At 38.0% G+C, this 17,852-nt stretch overlaps 1 protein-coding gene across 2 annotated transcripts in view; it reads left to right on the top strand.

The window, feature by feature from the left end:
- KIAA0825 (KIAA0825 ortholog) overlaps positions 1-17,121 on the top strand; it is a 362,385-nt gene extending 345,264 nt beyond the window's left edge. The window contains exon 22 of one of the 2 annotated variants that reach the window (XR_011471210.1): positions 15,250-15,298. Coding sequence is in view for 1 of the 2 variants with exons in the window: in XM_070412335.1 (XP_070268436.1) it covers positions 15,250-15,367 (118 nt within the window). In the remaining variant the exon portion in view is untranslated. Of the gene's footprint in view, positions 1-15,249 lie in introns of both variants that reach the window. The other variant, XM_070412335.1, reaches the window with a different exon arrangement.
- Positions 17,122-17,852: the final 731 nt, after the last annotated feature.

Here is a 17,852-nt window from a genome sequence, read left to right as displayed (position 1 = left end):
TAAATTGACAGCATACATAGGTATTTTCTCAGAGAAGATACCAATGATCTGAGTTGGGTCCCACTTAGTGAAAGTGCTGCTTTTAGAAGATGCCTTCTAACCTAGGGCTAGAAACACGGCATAGCTTTGGGGGCAAGGCTTCCCCCCACCCCCACTGTCTATCAAGATACATACCATTCAAATGATGTGTTCATCCCCCAAATGGTAATGAAATAGGGAGAGGGCATCAAGGGTGATAGCTGTGGGAGTTAGTCAGTGTATAAAATCTGCTTAGCAAGGAAGATGTTTCAATTTTGGGGGAAAAAAAGCCATAAGCATTAAAAGAGTATTCATGCTGTGTTCCTATTATGACACTCATCGGCTTAAAAGATATATCAAAGGAAATGGACTGATAGGGTTGGTAATTGGATGGAGTAAGAAAAAGCTGAATAAATGAGCAAAGGACAAAGTTTTTTTATTATTTAAAAGGATTATAGTTTTTAGATGTTGTCTGACCTCTTAAGGCAGGAAGAGGGTGAGGATTTTTTTTTTTTTTGCAATACTTATATCTGAAATAGTATCACGTACATTTTTAGCTAGTACTCAAACAAATTCCATATTCTATACAAATGGGGAAATGCAATTCATAATTGACAAGGTATGAATTTTTTATACTTTAAGCCATGAGGCTGCCACATCAACAAATGTAATTCCTTGGCAAATACATCTTATGTTTATATTTATGAAATGTACACAATTGACACAGAACTCAAAAGGGAATAAGTAAGCATTTTATATATAAACTTTGATTTGCAAACTCCATTCTGGGAAACATTCATTAAATTAGAAACAAGGAAGGAATGCAAGTAAAATGTGCTTAGAGTTTCAATTTATCTTGGACTTGGTGTTACTTTTATGCATTTTGCCACACCTGGACTCACTTCGGTTGAAAAGTGTTTGTTTTTTAATATATAGAGAACTATGCTCAAAAGTTAAAACGATAAATTGTTAAAACTTAAAATTCATCTATAGGAGCCCCACATTGCAGTGGAGATTTCGTGTTAAATATCCTAAGCTGAAATAGCAAAAAGTGATCAAGACAAGAATCTTGGAAGGAATGACCAACTCTGAGCATGTGATGAGCTCCATATTTTGTGTCGCTATTGATGAGGGCATCAGAGCTTCCTGAAAGGGCCATAAGATGAAAAGCTTTCTGGAAATAACTGATGTCCATTTGAATGAAAGCTCTATTAGGGTAAAGGTCTTGTTTATCATGCCACTCAACCCCCTTGATGCCAGCATGACATTAGAGAAAGCTATACTTCTTACTAGTTCCCCAGGAGTGAAGAAAGGGAGTGAGGAGGCAATCCTTTCATCCCCAGGAGCTGAGGCAATGCCAGTTATTTTGAAAGGCTCTAATCTGCCACCATTGTCAAAGCATTGCAACTCAAGTGGGTCTGACACATACCCAAACCATATGAAATTATGGCCTGGCACATGGGGTGGTTTTTTTCCCCATCAATTAATTTTCTGACATATGCAGAGTGGATAAAAAGTGTTATTAAACTGTGAGCTCCAGGAGAGCAGCTCACATTTGACTTACTGTTACAGAAGACAGACAGAGAGAGGCATATGTTGCAGTAGATGCACTATATGGGTAAGTGCATTTAACTCTGGAGCTAGTGCTTGTGTTAGAATCCTGGCTCAACCACTAATCAGCTGTGTGACCTGGGGTAACGCCTGGTCTGTAGCTGTAATGATAGTTAACCCATCTCATAAAGGTGTTATGTGGGCCAAATGAACTAATGTATGCAAAGTACTTAGAATAGCGAGTGCCTGGAACATGGAGATCACTAAATAAGTATTAGCTATTATTATACACTCCAAAGCCTCATAGTATAATAGGCATTCGGTAAATACTTTGATTACTGAATGAATGAAATAACTTTGGAATCTATATGAATATGAACATATAGGCAGTGACTTAATAAAGAGTAATGGCCCCATAACCATGTAGAGCTCTGGACTCTAGAACAGTTTTAATCTTTATAAATTCTTAGCTAATTTCAAACAAAATATGAGCCAAGTATGTATTTCAAATCCTTTTCTAAACACAATGTTGCTATTGGTGACAGAGGTTGCAAACAGGCTCTTTAGCCATTGGACCACGTGTTTAAAAATGGAGCTTTCATTCAGATTATTATCCCTATAAATGGTTAGGGCCTTATGCCAACCACTGTTGCCAAAACAAGACTGTTGCTTGTGTTGGCATCAACTTACACAGTCTAATAAAAAAGCACTCAATTTTTTGGAAATTTTAGAGTTATAAATACATAATCTTTTCCTTCTTTATGAAAAGAGAACTTTTCTCATTTTTAGTGCAAGAATAGTGTTGCTTGACACAGCTTAAATACCTTTTAACATAATAGTTTAATAAATGGAATAGACAGAGCATAGTCCATGAACATTTCTACAAAGCACAGTCCATGAACATTTCCAGGTATACCAGATTTAACTAGAAAAAAAAAGACATTTTTTTCTTTTGATTGATTAAATTATACCTTACTCTGAGAAAAATCAGCAACGTGGTTCTAGCAGTCGTAACACTTCTCTCAGCAAAGGGCATTTCTTCTACAACAGCACTAAAAGCTGGCCAAATAGCATGACCTTGGTGTTATATCTAAACTCTTACAATTTTAAAAATCCACTGGTGGAAATGAATTCTCTATGGAGATATGGATGATTAACTAGTAACAGAAAAGTTCAGCTTCCATTACTACTGATGGCTATGCTTCCGTTTATGTTTTCCCTAAGCCATAACTATTTAAAATGTTACTGTTAGCATTCTTGGTTGTCCCATTTGTCAGTATATAATTCTCCTACTTAAATATATAGAACAAATCATATTAATTAAAACAAATTGGTTAGGACAGTTAAGCTGTATTGCGGATTGTCTCTGAAGGCTATAAATTCAAATTAAGGGTTTTGCTGCTTGTTCCTGAGCTTGGAAACAATCCATTAGCAGTAGCAAAAGAAATCTACTACCTTACAAAAGAACATTCATTTAAATTCCCGCAGAAATAGCTGTGTAAACTGAAAATATAGCTAGTTATCATAATTATGTAACAAACTAGAGGCCCGGTGCACACAAATTTGTGCACTCTGGGGGCATCCCTCAGTCCAGCCTGCCCCCTCTAACAGTCTGGGAGCCCTCACACGATGTCCTACTGGTGTCCCTGTGGGGAGCGGGCCTAAGCTGCAGTCTGGCCTCCCTCTGTGGAAGGCAACTGGCCAATCAGGTATATAGATACTTTCTGAAGGCAGCACAGACTCCTTCCTTATTTCTTTCCTCTGTGGTTGGAGAATAGGGGACTAAAAGGTGGAGACAGAACTGTGGCCGGGCCTGGGGCTCTTGTAGGCAGCAGAAAGAAGGAGAGGGCTAGGGAAAGTCTAGACACTGTTTTCTTCAATTGTCCTCCCTTCCTCTGGGCCCCTCACTCTGTTCTTTCCTTGTTGTGGTGGACGCTTGGGCCTCGGATTGACAGGAGCCCAGCGACGGTGGAGTTCAGCCCCCTCACTTCTCAGCTGAACATACAACCGCCTCACATTCCAAGTGGAGCTGTTTTCAAGTGGCTAAAGTGCCAGCAATTCATGCCTCCCGGCCTTTCCCCTCTCGGGTTTCCTCCTTGGGTCAGTTGCAAACTTCACCGAGATACCGAAGCAACTCTGCCCTGGTAGTTCTGCACTGGCCCCTGCCCGGGCCCGGCTGGGCACTCTTCCTTGAGGTCTCTGGGTCCACAGTCTGAGCTCAGGGAGGTCACCCAGAGCCTGTTCCCCCTGGCAGGTGGGGCAGGGGGGTTGGCTTGAAGAGCTGGAGGAAGATGGCAGAGTAAGAGTTGGTATGAACCAGCGCCTGCTTAGCCAGACTTCCTAAGCTCCCCACTGGGCCCAGGCTGGGCCCCTTCCCCACACCAGGAGGATCCCAGCTGAGGTCCCCTCCCTGCACCCAGCGGTCTCCTCCCTGTTCTACCTCTGGGGGAAGGGAGCAGCTCACCTGCTCTGGACCCTGCCAACCTGGCAGGCTGAGGCACAGGCAGTGCAGCCTAGGGTGCTGGTGGCTGCAAGCCTTCTCCCCCTCCCTGAAGCATGGGGCAGGGTTGCAGCAGCTCACAGCCACCCCTGGGCACCATGCATGGAGACACCGCTCTCCTCTGAGCTATTGTCCGCCCAGGACCTGTGGGGGTTGGAGTGGCCTCGGGCTCCCACTGGCCCCACTGAAGCCAGACTCGGCTTGGCCAGCTACCCCTGCCGCCTGAAGGCTGCGCATGCCTCACGGGCTTCATCGCCCTCATGAGTTGCCGTGGTCCGGCTGTCCCATCCCAGGAAGTGGCCATCCCGATTGCCATGGCTCACTCCCTGGTGCAGTTGGGCCTGCCCAGCAAGCATGTAGGCAGGAGCTGGGCCTCTGAGGGGAAGGATGAGGGATGCACAGGCCAGGGCAGAAGTGTGTAACTTGGCGGTGTAAACACAGCCCCCCCCACGTCGTGCCTGCCCCTCGCACTGCATTCTGGAACCCCTGGGTTCCCCTGCCCATCACTGTGCTCTCGGGCCTGGGGTGGGGGTGAGGGACCTGGAGCTGCGGCCTGAAGGCAGCCCTTGCAGTGGTCGATCAGGGAGGGATGCGGGGTGCCAAATTCCGCTTCTCTCTCTCTCTCTTTCTCTCTCTCTCTCTCTCTCAGTGGGTCCTGTGTCCCCAGTGGGCGGTCGGGGCTCAGGCGAAGGCAAGCGATGCCGATCGCCTCGCCTGAGCCCCCGCCAGCCCCTGGGTCGCACACGGGAGTGGGCCCCCGCCGCCAGGTCGCACATGGGGGCCTGGCCCTCCCTGCCCGCAGTATGCAAATTAGCTGCCATCTTTGTTGGCGGTTAATTTGCATATCACTCTGATCAGCCAATGATGGGCATAGCGAAGGTACAGTCAATTACCATGTTTGTCTATTATTAGTGTAGATTCTTGGTTGAAACAAGGAACCAAACTGCTAATTCATTATGGCAAGTATTGATATTTAATAGTCTAGGCATGGATTTTAATAGACATACTATATTTATTTCTATATGTTTCTCTATATACTTATATCTATTCTATTTATTTCTATTTGTTATATATTGAATATATATAATGTTGGTATAATATTGGGTGGCAGAGGTTCTAAGTTGTATACTATATTAACAGTGATATATTTTTGTAAAATAAACCTTATTTTCTGGATATTAAAGTGTTAAATTAGGTGAAAACAATTTGTGAGGACTTGGAATAACTCTCTTGGTTATTTTAAGAAAAACCTATGTTGTATAACTTCCCAAGACAAAGATGTGACCACCATTTATAGTATTCAATAAAAATGGAAGGTCCTTTACATTTCATGGAAACCTCTATAATAACATTTTTTTCATCTGTCTTTAAATATGAAAGTAAGCAGTAAAAATCAATGATATTACTAAGTGTTCTTGACCTTTCTTTGTGGATAAATTTTCTTAATGCTTTTCTATTTTCTACTGAATTCTCCCCAAACTAGCATACCTTAATTAGCTTGAGGGAATAACTTAATTAAGTCATAAATAAGTTTATAAAGCTCTCTTTGCTCCCTTATCAAATCCATTCATTCCTAAATGCCCCTACAGAAAATGGTATAAAGCCTTGTAACTCTCATGTAGGACCCCTCTTATTTAACTATTGAGATTCAATACCAAGTTCAAAGAAAAGCAAAACTTTTAAAGTGTTAAAAATTGCACTGTTAAAAAGAAGGAGCTCTTACCCTTTGTGACAGCACATATGGACCTGGAGAGTATTGTGCTAAGGGAAATAAACCAGTCAAAGAAAAGCAAATATCACATGTTCTCACTTATATGTGGAATCTAATGAATAAAATAAACTGATGAACAAAACAGGTCCAGAGACATGGATATGTGGAACAGAATGACAGATCTTAGAGGGGAAAGGAGTGGAAGGAGGGGAAGAGATTAACCAAAGAACATATATGCATAGCTCATGAACACAGATAGTAAGTGTGGAGAAAGCCTAAGGTGGGGCAGGGGCTGAGTGGAGGGGGGCAAAGGAGGGGAAAATGGGAGACATCTGTAATACAATCAACAATAAAAAAATTGCAGTGTACAAGGAAATTTTTAATTATTCTATTTTAGAGAAGATAAAGCTAAGCAATAAATAAATTATCTAGGTTACATGAAATGAATAATGTTGATTTCTCCATCTCCACTAAATGTATGCTATAGGAGATGGACTGGACTATATACATTTCTGAAAACTTAGCTTTTAAAACATTAGGCAAAAGTGGTTGTGGACTGGGATCATCTGGAGAACATATCAGAAAGAGGGTAGGTAAGTAAGTATGAATTGTAAAGACCTGCTTCCAGAGGAAGACACAACTCTCTAATTCTGTGGTTTATGTGGATAAAAAAGGAATAGCTACAAAAAATAGTGCCATTTATATTCAAGGTGATTACATTCAAAGCTGATTTTGCGGTTTATAATCAATTTCTCATAACTATTCATGAATCATAATACCCAGGAATGTAGGATAGCCTTGTACCTGTCTCTTTCTTAAAGTTTGTCCTTTGGGACTAAGTGTGATTCAGCATCACCTTCCTATAGAAATTTCTTTAAAGAAGAACATCAAATTCTATAGTTTTCTTTTGTACCATAGAATTTAATAATGGCTTTATTGCTCAAAAAATCAGGGTTCTTTCTGTCATTAATGTTGCTACCTTTCCAATGACTTAAGAACAAGAATTATTCCCTAAAACTACCTCAGACTACTTCACAAAGAAGACACTGTGTTAGAGTATGTGTGTGTGTGTGGGGGGGGGGGGGGTGTATATAAATGATGAATATAATTGGAGTGGAAGTGAAAATGACAATCAAAATGTTGAATTTAGAAAACCTGGGACAAAAATGAAGTTTAAAGATACTGAATTACAGCCTGGGAGAGAGATGAATTACAGATGGAGAGACAACAGCTGACTGTGTGTGTACACGTGAGGCTTACCAAGGGAGAAGAAAAGATGGTCTAGGACTGAGTCCTGAGGAAATCCCACATTTATAGGACAACAGAGAAAAGAGAACAGAGACATCCTTTCCCCTCTGATTTGAATTTTCCTTTGAAGCCAGTCTGTGCTGTTGTGCAGAGGAGGAGAGAAGGACAAAAAGGTTTGTTGGAAGATAATAAAATCCAATATGACTTCATTTTTCACTTCTCAGCTACCAACTGGTAGGACAATTTGAAATCATTAATTTGGCCAGATGGTTAATGTTGTTTAACAGTACAATTAACTAATAAATAATTGTAAAGCACTCTGTAAATATAAAGTACTACATAAATGTTTAATAATAATATTAAATCAGGAAACTTATTTCAAGTTACATTTTATATGTTTATTGGTGTATCAGGAGAAATGCCAATAATATGATTGAATGCCATCATTATACAATGTATTTGAAAACTACAATGAAGGGATTGTGGGAAAACAAAAGTAGTCATGGCCATGCTAGGCTGAACAGAATGAACTATTGTGAAATGAAAGAAAGAAAAGAGGGAACGACAACATGATCATAGAAATGCATAATAATTAGCATTTTCATTTTACCCACATAATTTATAAGAAAATTTGTCAGATAAAACGATGTGAAGGGCACAGAGCAGGAGAAGGGAAACCAAGGCAGGAGCTCTGGGGAAGCCAGTTAATACAAGTAACTTGAGTCTCATAATTATCAACATTTCATGAATTCAGAGCTTACCTAGTCTTTACAATAATGCATTAGACATATACTGTTAACACCCCCTATTCTACATATGAGAAAACTGAGGTACAGAGAGGTTAAGAAACTTGCCCAATATTACACAGTTAAAGGCCGTCAGGATTCTGCAAACGGTTTTACTTCCCTAATAAGTAGGACAGGTGCAGCCTGTGTGCCCCTTTCTCCATTTTCCTGCCTCAAAACAAGGACATGATGCCGAAGTCCCAATAACCATCTTGGAACCATGAGATTCACAGAGACGTCAGCCTTGCTATGTAACCCATGCTGGCACCTCTGGATTTCTCGTTATATGAGAAAAATAACTCCCTATTGGTTTAATCCACCAGAATCGGGATTTCTGCTACTGGTAACTTTAACCAATATGCCAAATAATTGTGACAATAAGTTATCACTCATTGAGTGTTTGCTGTGAGCCATGCACTATTTTTATTTTATTTTATTGATTTTTTTTTACAGAGAGGGATAGAGAGTTAGAAACATCGATGAGAGAGAAACATCAATCAGGTGCCTCCTGCACACTCCCCACCAGGAATGTGCCCGCAGCCAAGGTACATGCCCTTGATCGGAATCAAACCTGGGACTCTTCAGTCCACAGGCCGACGCTCTATCCACTGAGCCAAACTGGTTAGGGCAAACCGTGCACTATTTTATGTTTTATGTGTACACAGTCATTTCATCCTGATAGCAAGTCTATAAAGCAGACACTTTACTGTTCACTTTTATTGGTAAGGAAACCGAGGTGCAGTATCTGGCTTTTCCACAGCCACACCTTTTAAAAAGGATTCAAATCCAGCACCTGGCTTCTAACCTCCACTCTTTAGCAAACCATATTCTAAGCAGCGAAATACTAAAACCATTTCAGTTAAAATCACAAACTAGATAGGGATGACTCAATTTTATTTTGGAGATTCTAGAGCACATGCTTCTCAGCAGGGATGCTATTAACATTTGGGGAGACAACTCTTTATTGTTTGGCGTTGTTGCATATTAAAGATGTTTGCCATCTCTGTCTTGGGTCCCAGAAGCACTCTCAAGATGATGTTAATCAGTAATACTCTCCATATTTCCCTGTAAGGAGGCGGTGTCACCCTTGGTTAAGAACAGCCATTCTGACAAGTGCTGGCGAGGATGCAGAGAAAAAGGAACCCTCGTGCACTGCTGGTGGGAATGCAGACTGGTGCAGCCACTGCAAAGAACTTCTAGGAATATATCCCAAGAAACTAGAAACACCAATTAGAAAGGATATATGCACCCCTATGTTCATAGCAGCTAAGATTTGGAAACAGCCTAAGTGCCCATCAGCAGACGAGTGGATTAGAAAACTGTGGTACCATCCACACAATGGAATACTACACTGCTGTAAAAAGGAAGGAACTCCTACCATTTGCAACAGCATGGATGGACTTGGAAAGCATTATGCTAAGCGAAATAAGCCAGTCAGAGAAAGATAAATATCACATGATCTCACTCATTTGTGGAATATAATGAACAACATAAACTGATGAACAAAAACAGATCCAGAGACAGAGAAGCATCCATCAGATGGTCAAACCTCAGAAGGCAGGCAGGGGAGGGTGGAGGGAAGGGGAAGAGATCAACCAAAGGACTTGTATGCATGCATTTAAGCATAACCAATGGACACAGACACTAGGGATGTGAGGGCACGAGGAGGGGAAGGACAATGGGGGGATAAGGACACATGTAACCTTAATCAATAAAGAAAAAGAAAAAAAAAAAAAAGAACAACCATTCTACAAGAGCATGCAGCAAACATTCTCTGTAAAAGTCCAAACAGTAAATATTGTAGGCTTTGTGGGACACTCAGTCTTAGTGGGTCTTAGCCACAACTACTAAACTCTTACATTACAGAGTGTGATCAGTCACAGGCAATACATAAACAATGAGCATGGCTGGGTTCCTATCAAACAATTCTGATGCCATTTTATAGATGAGAATCCTGAGGCACAGAGAGGTTAAAAAATTTGCCCAAAGGTGATTCAACCCAAAGATAGAGTCACTCCAGGGCCTATGTTCTTATTCAGGATACTGTTGAGTTCAGAAATTTTAGATACTTTTCCTAGTAGAAGGCACAATAAATGCCTCGGAGAACTCCTCACACTCCCGATTCTGGCCTTCCTCCTCCTGTCCGCTGTTGACTGCTCTTTCTTACAGTAAGGAGCCCCAGGACTTGCTTCTGTGACAGCCTGTATCCATACTACCAAGAACATACCTTATGCTTACCCACTCCCCAGGCATGACTCTCCTAGTTGGCTCTGACACACAGTAGCCACAAAGCCCCTCAAAATAAAATATTCTGTCAAACTGATCGTGAGAACAGTTACTCATTGATCAGTGACTGTTTTTATTTTGTACCCCACCAGGTCTCATTTTAAAGATCCTAAATCCACCACTGCACATTGACATGAGCAGAAATAGAAAGCTCTTAGCCATGGTCTGCTACATGTAAGAGCCCCATAAGATCACCTACTATTCACAGACATACAGAAGATCAGGCTGAATGTGTATGTAAATCCAGGAAGACCCACCAAGGCTGAGAACACACATGCCAATCTGAGGAGTGCTGGTGAGCAAAGCTGTGCCTGCTACTTCTGTTAGAGTAGCTCAGCCAAGGCTTTAGGGTCCCCTGTTGTGTTAGGATAGGAAAAGAGACACCCTAATCAAGGGTGGTCCAAGCTCCCACATCTACCCATGCAGGAGCCATACAGTTGGAACACATTCCAGAGATAGTTAAGATTAAGGTACAGATGAGTTGGGGGGTCTTGTGAGATTTTTCTGCTCATCACTAAGACACAACATATTCACTGCCACCAGTAGTAGTAGGGGTCAGGGTACAGTTCCTTTTCAACAGTAGGCAGGTGGGGAATTTAGCAATAGTGAAAGAGAACAGGTTATCTAAGTCAGGAAAAAACAAAAATATAATTACTTCATAAAGCTGATTTAGGCAGAACTTGAATGTGCTGGTTCTGACATTTTCTGGTTTCTGTAGGGACATGATTCCACTATAGATTTCAAATATATAGAGGAAACTAGGGATAGAAATTTTAAATAGATTGCCCAGTCCATTGTGTTTAACAATTGATAGATTATTTTCTCTTCCAATAGTTTTTTTTTTATATATTTGTTCTTTAACTGTGTTAACAAAATCTAAAACTACAATGGAATTAGAGATAAATTTTTCTTAAGAACTTAGAGATGTGAAAAATAGCAATGCTTGTGATAAACATACATTTCAAACCCCTAATGCTTCTAATCACTAAAAGTAAAATATTAGGGGAAATGTAGTTTATTACTTAGTTTCTCCTATCATTGTTATAATTTCTTATTGTCTTATAAAATGATTTTTTATGAATAAGCACAAAGGATATGTAAGAAATTTGTGGTAGGTAAGTAACTTTGCCTAACATCATTAATCACTAACAGCTCAATTATACTGTGAAGTGCCTGTAATTGTCATGAAGCTTTGATTCTATTATATATTCATTTATTTTACATTAATTATACAGATTTTTTAATGAAGCAGAAAAACTGTGTTTTCAGTTTTCACACATAGAGACAATGATCAAAATATTTATGTGCATATTACATATTTTGTTGACATTCAGAAAATAATTCATTTACTCAGTACAATATTAATACCTTTACATGAGAGAAAAAAGCATACCCGATTTACCACATTTGGATTTCTTTAGAGTATATGAATTTTAGAAAGTTCTTTTCAGGAAATGAAATATTTAAACTATTGTTAACAGTAATTAATGATACCTGTAAAATGGTTTTAAAACCATGGTTGGTGTGGCATTTACAAGCCCAGGCTCCAGAGTTGACTCCTTTATTTCAAATCAAAGATACCTGGGGACGTGACATTAACATTCTGTGCTTCAGTTCACTCCTCTGTAGAAAAGGGATAACATTTTGTAGTAAGAATTTAAGGATTGACAGTCAAGTGTTTAACACAATGCTTAACACAAAGTTAGTACTAGGTAAGTATTTTTATTATTTATTTTCCTTCTTGAAAGGAGTTCAATTTAACATGCAAATTAATGATGCCCAGGTTCACCAATATAAAATGGGTAGGGACAATTCTTTAAAATTCCATGAAAGCAGTATTAGGTAACCTTATGGGTTAAATATTAAATCCCAAAATACAGATTTGGGGAGTACTCTCCCTTGTAACATGGCTTTGAACAGTGTAGTGGTGAAAAGTCTCTACCCTTTAAGTTGTTAAAACCAATATGATCAATAACTTAACTCTGATTACATGGGAACATATGGAGAAAGGAAGACAGCCAGAAATAGCAGTTTTTAGATTCAGCCAAAGTTGGTGCTAGGAGATGAGGAGAATCCCAGGCAGAGGATAAAGAAGAAATGTAAATTAAACCCAGGTCTGGTCTCTCAGAAAAATCCCCCCTTTCTCTCCACTCTTTCCTTTTTCCTTCTCCCTTACATATCCCACCTCCCAGGGTTGGCCAGGGCATATTGAACCTAGCCCTTCAACAAGGAAACCTGTGTGGGAACAGGATCCTACAGGAGTTTTCTATGAAAATACAATGCCCATGCTTTCTTTTCACCACTCAAACCAAACCACAAAAACAACTTGATATATTTCCTCATGCATGACAGGCTGTTTGTTATTCAGAAGTTCTAACTATAATAAAATAGAGGGACTCCGCCAAAAAACTATTAGAAACAAACAAATACAGTAAAGTTGCAGGATACAAAATTAGTGTATAGAAATCCATTGCATTCCTATATATTAACAATGAAATGTCAGACAAAGAAATGAAGAAAACAATTCCATTTGTAAGTGCAACGTAAAGAATAAAATACCTAGAAATAAACTTAAAGAAAATTAAGGATCTATATACTGAAAACTACAAGACATTGATTGTTGAAAGAAATTGAAGAAGACAAAAGGAAATGGAAGATACTCTGTACTCATGGATTAAAAGAATCAACATAGTTAAAATGGTCATATTACTTAAAGCAATATACAGATTTAATGCAATCCCCATCAAAATTTCAATGGCATTTTTCAAAAAAATAGAATAAAAAATCCTCAAGTCTATATGGAACCAAAAAAGACCCCCAAGAAAAAAGAACAAAGGTATCACTCACCCTGACTTCAATTATCCCACAAAGCTACAGTAATGAAAACAGTATGGTGATGGCAGAAAAACAGACACAGAGACTAATGGAACAGAATTGAGAGCTGGAAATAAACTCACATGAATATGGGCAACTCATTTTAGACAAAGGAGCCAAAAACATACAATGGAGAAAGGAAAGCCTCTTCAATAAATTGTGTTGGGAAAACTGAAAAGCCACACGCAAAAGAATGAAACTAGACTGCTATTTGACACCATATACAAAAATTAACTCAGAGTAGATTAAAGACTTAAATATAAGACCTAAAATGATAAAATATACAGACAAAAACAAAGATACTAAATGTATGGGACTTGGTCTCAGAGAGGCTTTTGTGAAGTGGACCGCAAAGGCAAGGGAAATAAAAGCAAAAATAAATGAATAGGACTACATCAAACTAAAAAAACTTCTGCACAGCAAAACAAACCATCAACAACACAAAAGGCAATCAACCAAGTGGGAGAATATATTTGCAAACAATACCTCTGATAAGGGACATATTGAAATCCAAAATATATAAGTAACATTCATATAACTCAACAAACACAAACTATTCTATTAAAAAATGGGCAGGGGAACTCAACAGACATACAGATGGCCATTAGATATATGAAAAGATTCTCAACTTTGCTAGTTTTACAGGAAATGTAAATCAAAACCACACCTGTTAGAATGTCTATCATCAATAAGACAAGAAATAAGTGTTGGAGAGGATGTGGAGAAAAGGGAACCCTCTTACATTTCTGGTAGGAATGTAAACTTGTACAGCCACTATGGAAAACAGTATGGAAGCTCCTAAAAATTTAAGAATATAGCTACTATATGACCCAGCAGTCCCTCTTCTGGGTATCTACATGAAAATTTAAAAAACATTTATTTGTAAAGATATGTGTACCCTGTGTTCACTGCAGCAATATTTACAGTAGCCAAGACATAGAAACAACCAAAGTGTCTTTCGATGAATGACTAGATAAAGAAGATGTAGTACCAATATACAATGAAATACTACTCAGCCATAAGAAAGGATGAAAAATGGCCATTTGTGACAACATGGATGGACCATGAAAATATCATGCTAAGTGAAATAAGACAGTTGGATAATTACAAGAATCATCTGATTTCAATCATATGTAGGTTATAAAAAGAAAGCAACAAACAAACTCTTAGACTCAGAAAACTGTAGGAAAAAGGGGGCTGCAGGGAGGATAAGGAAGGTAAAGGGGTCAAATATATGGTGACAGAGGGAGACTAGACTATGGATGGTGAGTATACAATGCAATCAATATACAGATGATGTATTATAGAATTGTACAATTGAAAATTATATAATGTTATTAGCTAACATCACCCCAGTAGATTTAATTAGAACAAGAAATCCTATGCCCTTGAAGACCTTACAGCAGAGGGTCTTTTAGGATGTATCAACATTGCTTTTAAAATCCTTTTGTGATAGCATATCATGGTGGATGGCTTAGGTAGAAATAGGAGGAAAAGAGAAAGGAAATATATACAGATAAGTACGCCCTGACCAGTCCTGGGCCTTCATATATGAGAGAGGAAGAAGGGGAAGGAAGGGTTAACTGTATTTGGGTTATTGTGATAACATTTACTTTGCAAGATTATATACATACTTAGTTCCATATTCTTAACATTTTTTCCTATATTTCCCAACCATACAAAATTAGAAAGTCTTTAATTTCTTTCTTTTTTTCCCTTTAACAAATAATCTGCGGAACCTTGCTAACCATTTGCTTCTTTTGTTGGGTGATTTATCTTGATTACTTCAAATTTGATCTTATTTCTAGGAGTAGACTGACCCCTCTTTAAGGCATATTCAGTTTAGTTTCAGATTCTTCTTGCTGCTAAAGTCTTCCTGATAAACCTCTGCAATTTAAATCTATTGATAGGTTGATCGGTGTGGGAAAAGTATTTGCTTCTTAATGTCTAATTCTAAATTTTATTTATAGGTATGTATATCCTGGTAAGCCATATACATTCTAGAAATACAGAAACCTCATTTAAAACAATGCTTTAAAACTATACTCTGGAGTAGAGCTGGTTTGACTATTTTCCTCTCCCATTCTCCTGGCCCACTCCGCTAATCAGTGCCAATTAATTAATTGTGTTGCCCAAGAGACAGTAGGTAAAAGAATAAACAAGGAGAAACAGGCGCCTCAATAAACCAGTGAATGAACATTTTTAAGTCTTCAATAACTGAGTGTTGATTGTAGTTTGGACATTACAAAAACACTAAGATGTGATTTTTCTTTTAGGTGGGAAATGAGAAAGGATGAAAAACTAGAAGAGGAAGAAAAAGTAATGTTGGAACATTTAAAACGAATTTGCAACATCCAGAACTCTTCTGCCTCAGATACCAAGGAGGAAGAGTAATCTGCAGAAAACAGCAACAGCTTTATTTTAGGAAATAATCACATATAATGGAGTAGGGTTTTTACTACAGTCAGGATGAACCTCAGATGTGCTGTGAAGCATGAAACCAAAGACTGAGTAATCTCAGAACTGAAAAGGAATATAGCACATAAAGAATAAATTGCTCCACATTTTTTATTTTAAAAATAATTTCAAATGTTTTTCTTTCCTCAATCTTTCTCTTTAGATGATAATAACTGCTGCCATCTCGTGTTCCCTTTGAATTATTTTTCTTCTTTCAGTCTTGAAGTATCTATGACAACAGACAAAATGTTTGAAAATCCTTCCCCTAAAGATTTTTAAATACAACATTTGGATGTTAAGTTGTATGGAGTCACATGGGCCCCTGAGAGTCATCTGAAAATTTAAACCTAATTTTGTAGTTGTATTCCAAATCCAGGTCTTACCAGACTTCTTTCCAATAGCCTCTTCCTCATCCAGTTTATCTTAATCATAGCCACAAAAAGCACTCTTCTGAAGTATAGCGTTATTCACATCTCTGCATATAGTGACTTTTTAAATATCAGTTCCAATCACATGCTTTCAGATCCTATACCCAATGGCTCCATGTTCAGGCAACTGCCAGCCATCTTCTTGGCTCGAGCTACACGCTTGCCTTTTTTCCCAACCAGAAACCATCGTTCTCATAAAATTATGTTCAACACTGACTCCAGCCATCTTCACTCTACAGTTCCTTATCTATGGTTTCTGTTACTTTTTATTCCCATTACATTACACACACTAAGGAAACAATGTGTTCTAGCACCCTATATGCCAAGTAAAGTTATACGCACTATAACCTTCCTATCAGTGCCTGATATTAGATTCTAAAAACTTTAAAGGCCTTACAGTATAACATGAAGTCTTCTTTTATACAATAGTCTCCCCAAATACCTACTACAAAGTCATTCATCTAGTTGACAGTTAATAAACACAGTTGTTTGAAAGACGGCTATTGAATGAAGACATTTAGACTATTGAGCAATCTACAGGCCATCTGGGAGAAGCTTTATATCACAAACTATTTTAGACCATATGACATTGAATATCATGTTTTCTGTTGTTCTTACATTTCTGTAATTTTTACAAAATATATGTAGGCATTTCTCTATGACTCCCTTTTCAAAGAAGTATAGCAAGAGGAGAATGGGATGAGTTGGAAGGAGAGGAAAATAGAAAAGAGAGAAGAGCTGGCAGTTGAATTCTCTTCTATACTTGCTCAGTGAAATTACTGTAGTCATAAGTGCAATAACATTTATAACTGGAAATGTTAAATGACAAGTTACTAATTTATCAGATCATTTTGACTCCATACTTGATACGTTTCTTAAAGTATAAGAAGTGGTATTTCAAAAACAGTTTCCTTTCTCACAATAATTTTGCATTTGTATGTGTTAACAACAGAAATAAATACTTCGTAACTCACCATATGCTTACTACAAAAATATTATCTCCCTGTGAAATATTATCTTCCTCACTATTCTTCTTAACTGTATTTTTGTAATTGTAAAGAGGTATCTATTTTATTATTGGTTTAGCAATTACTATGTGTAAACAGTATGAATTAATTTTTAATAAAATGTAGATGGAAATGTATGTTTCAGATTTAACACTGTTATAGAACTAACAAACAAGAAATAGGAAAAACTATTTTGTCTACCAATACAAGCTTACTCAAAATGTCCTATTAATTCCACTTCAGATAAAATTGTGAGTCATAGAGAACTTCAGATCATTTGTAATTAGTATATCTTACTACAAAAAAATCTTTAAGATCTTTTATGCTTTTTGTTATACTTGAAATATTTCATAATAAAAATGTTAAAAAGCTATATTCACCCTTTAAAAAGAACAAAATCCTGTCATATGTTACACGAGTGAATTTTGAAGACATTATCTAAGTGAAATAAGACGGTCACAAAAAACACTAATAGATACGATTCCACTTCTATGACATATCTAATGTAATCAAATTTATAGAAACAAAGTAAAATGGTGGTTACTTGGGGCTATGGTGATGGAAAAAGATTAGTGTAATGGGTATAGGTAGACTTTCTCATTTTTATAAGATGAAAAAGTTCTGGAGATCTGTTTCACAACAATGTGAATAAACAACACTACTGAACTATACACTTAAGATTAAGATTTTATGTTATGTTTTACCCAACTGAACAAGAAACACTGCTGTAGGTGGAATCTCCACAAATAAACATTCCTAACATGATGCCTGAAAGCTCTTAGGTTTTAATAGGAACTGAGACCAGCATAGTCCACATAATGATAAAAAACAAAACAAAAACTATCTGTCTTGCCTTTGAGATATATTTTCAACAGCACCATCAGTAAAGCAGTACACTCTTGTTTCTCCAGAATTTAAAGAATCCAAAACATTGTAAAACCTTTTCCCTCTCAAAATATTGTAATAATTACTTGCATGAGTAAAAAT

The sequence above is a fragment of the Myotis yumanensis genome, unplaced genomic scaffold (genome assembly GCF_028538775.1).
Source record: "Myotis yumanensis isolate MYYU_CA2020_CCGP unplaced genomic scaffold, mMyoYum1.0.hap1 SCAF_4, whole genome shotgun sequence".
Taxonomy (NCBI): domain Eukaryota; kingdom Metazoa; phylum Chordata; class Mammalia; order Chiroptera; family Vespertilionidae; genus Myotis; species Myotis yumanensis.
This window is presented reverse-complemented; position numbering and strand designations above follow the sequence as displayed.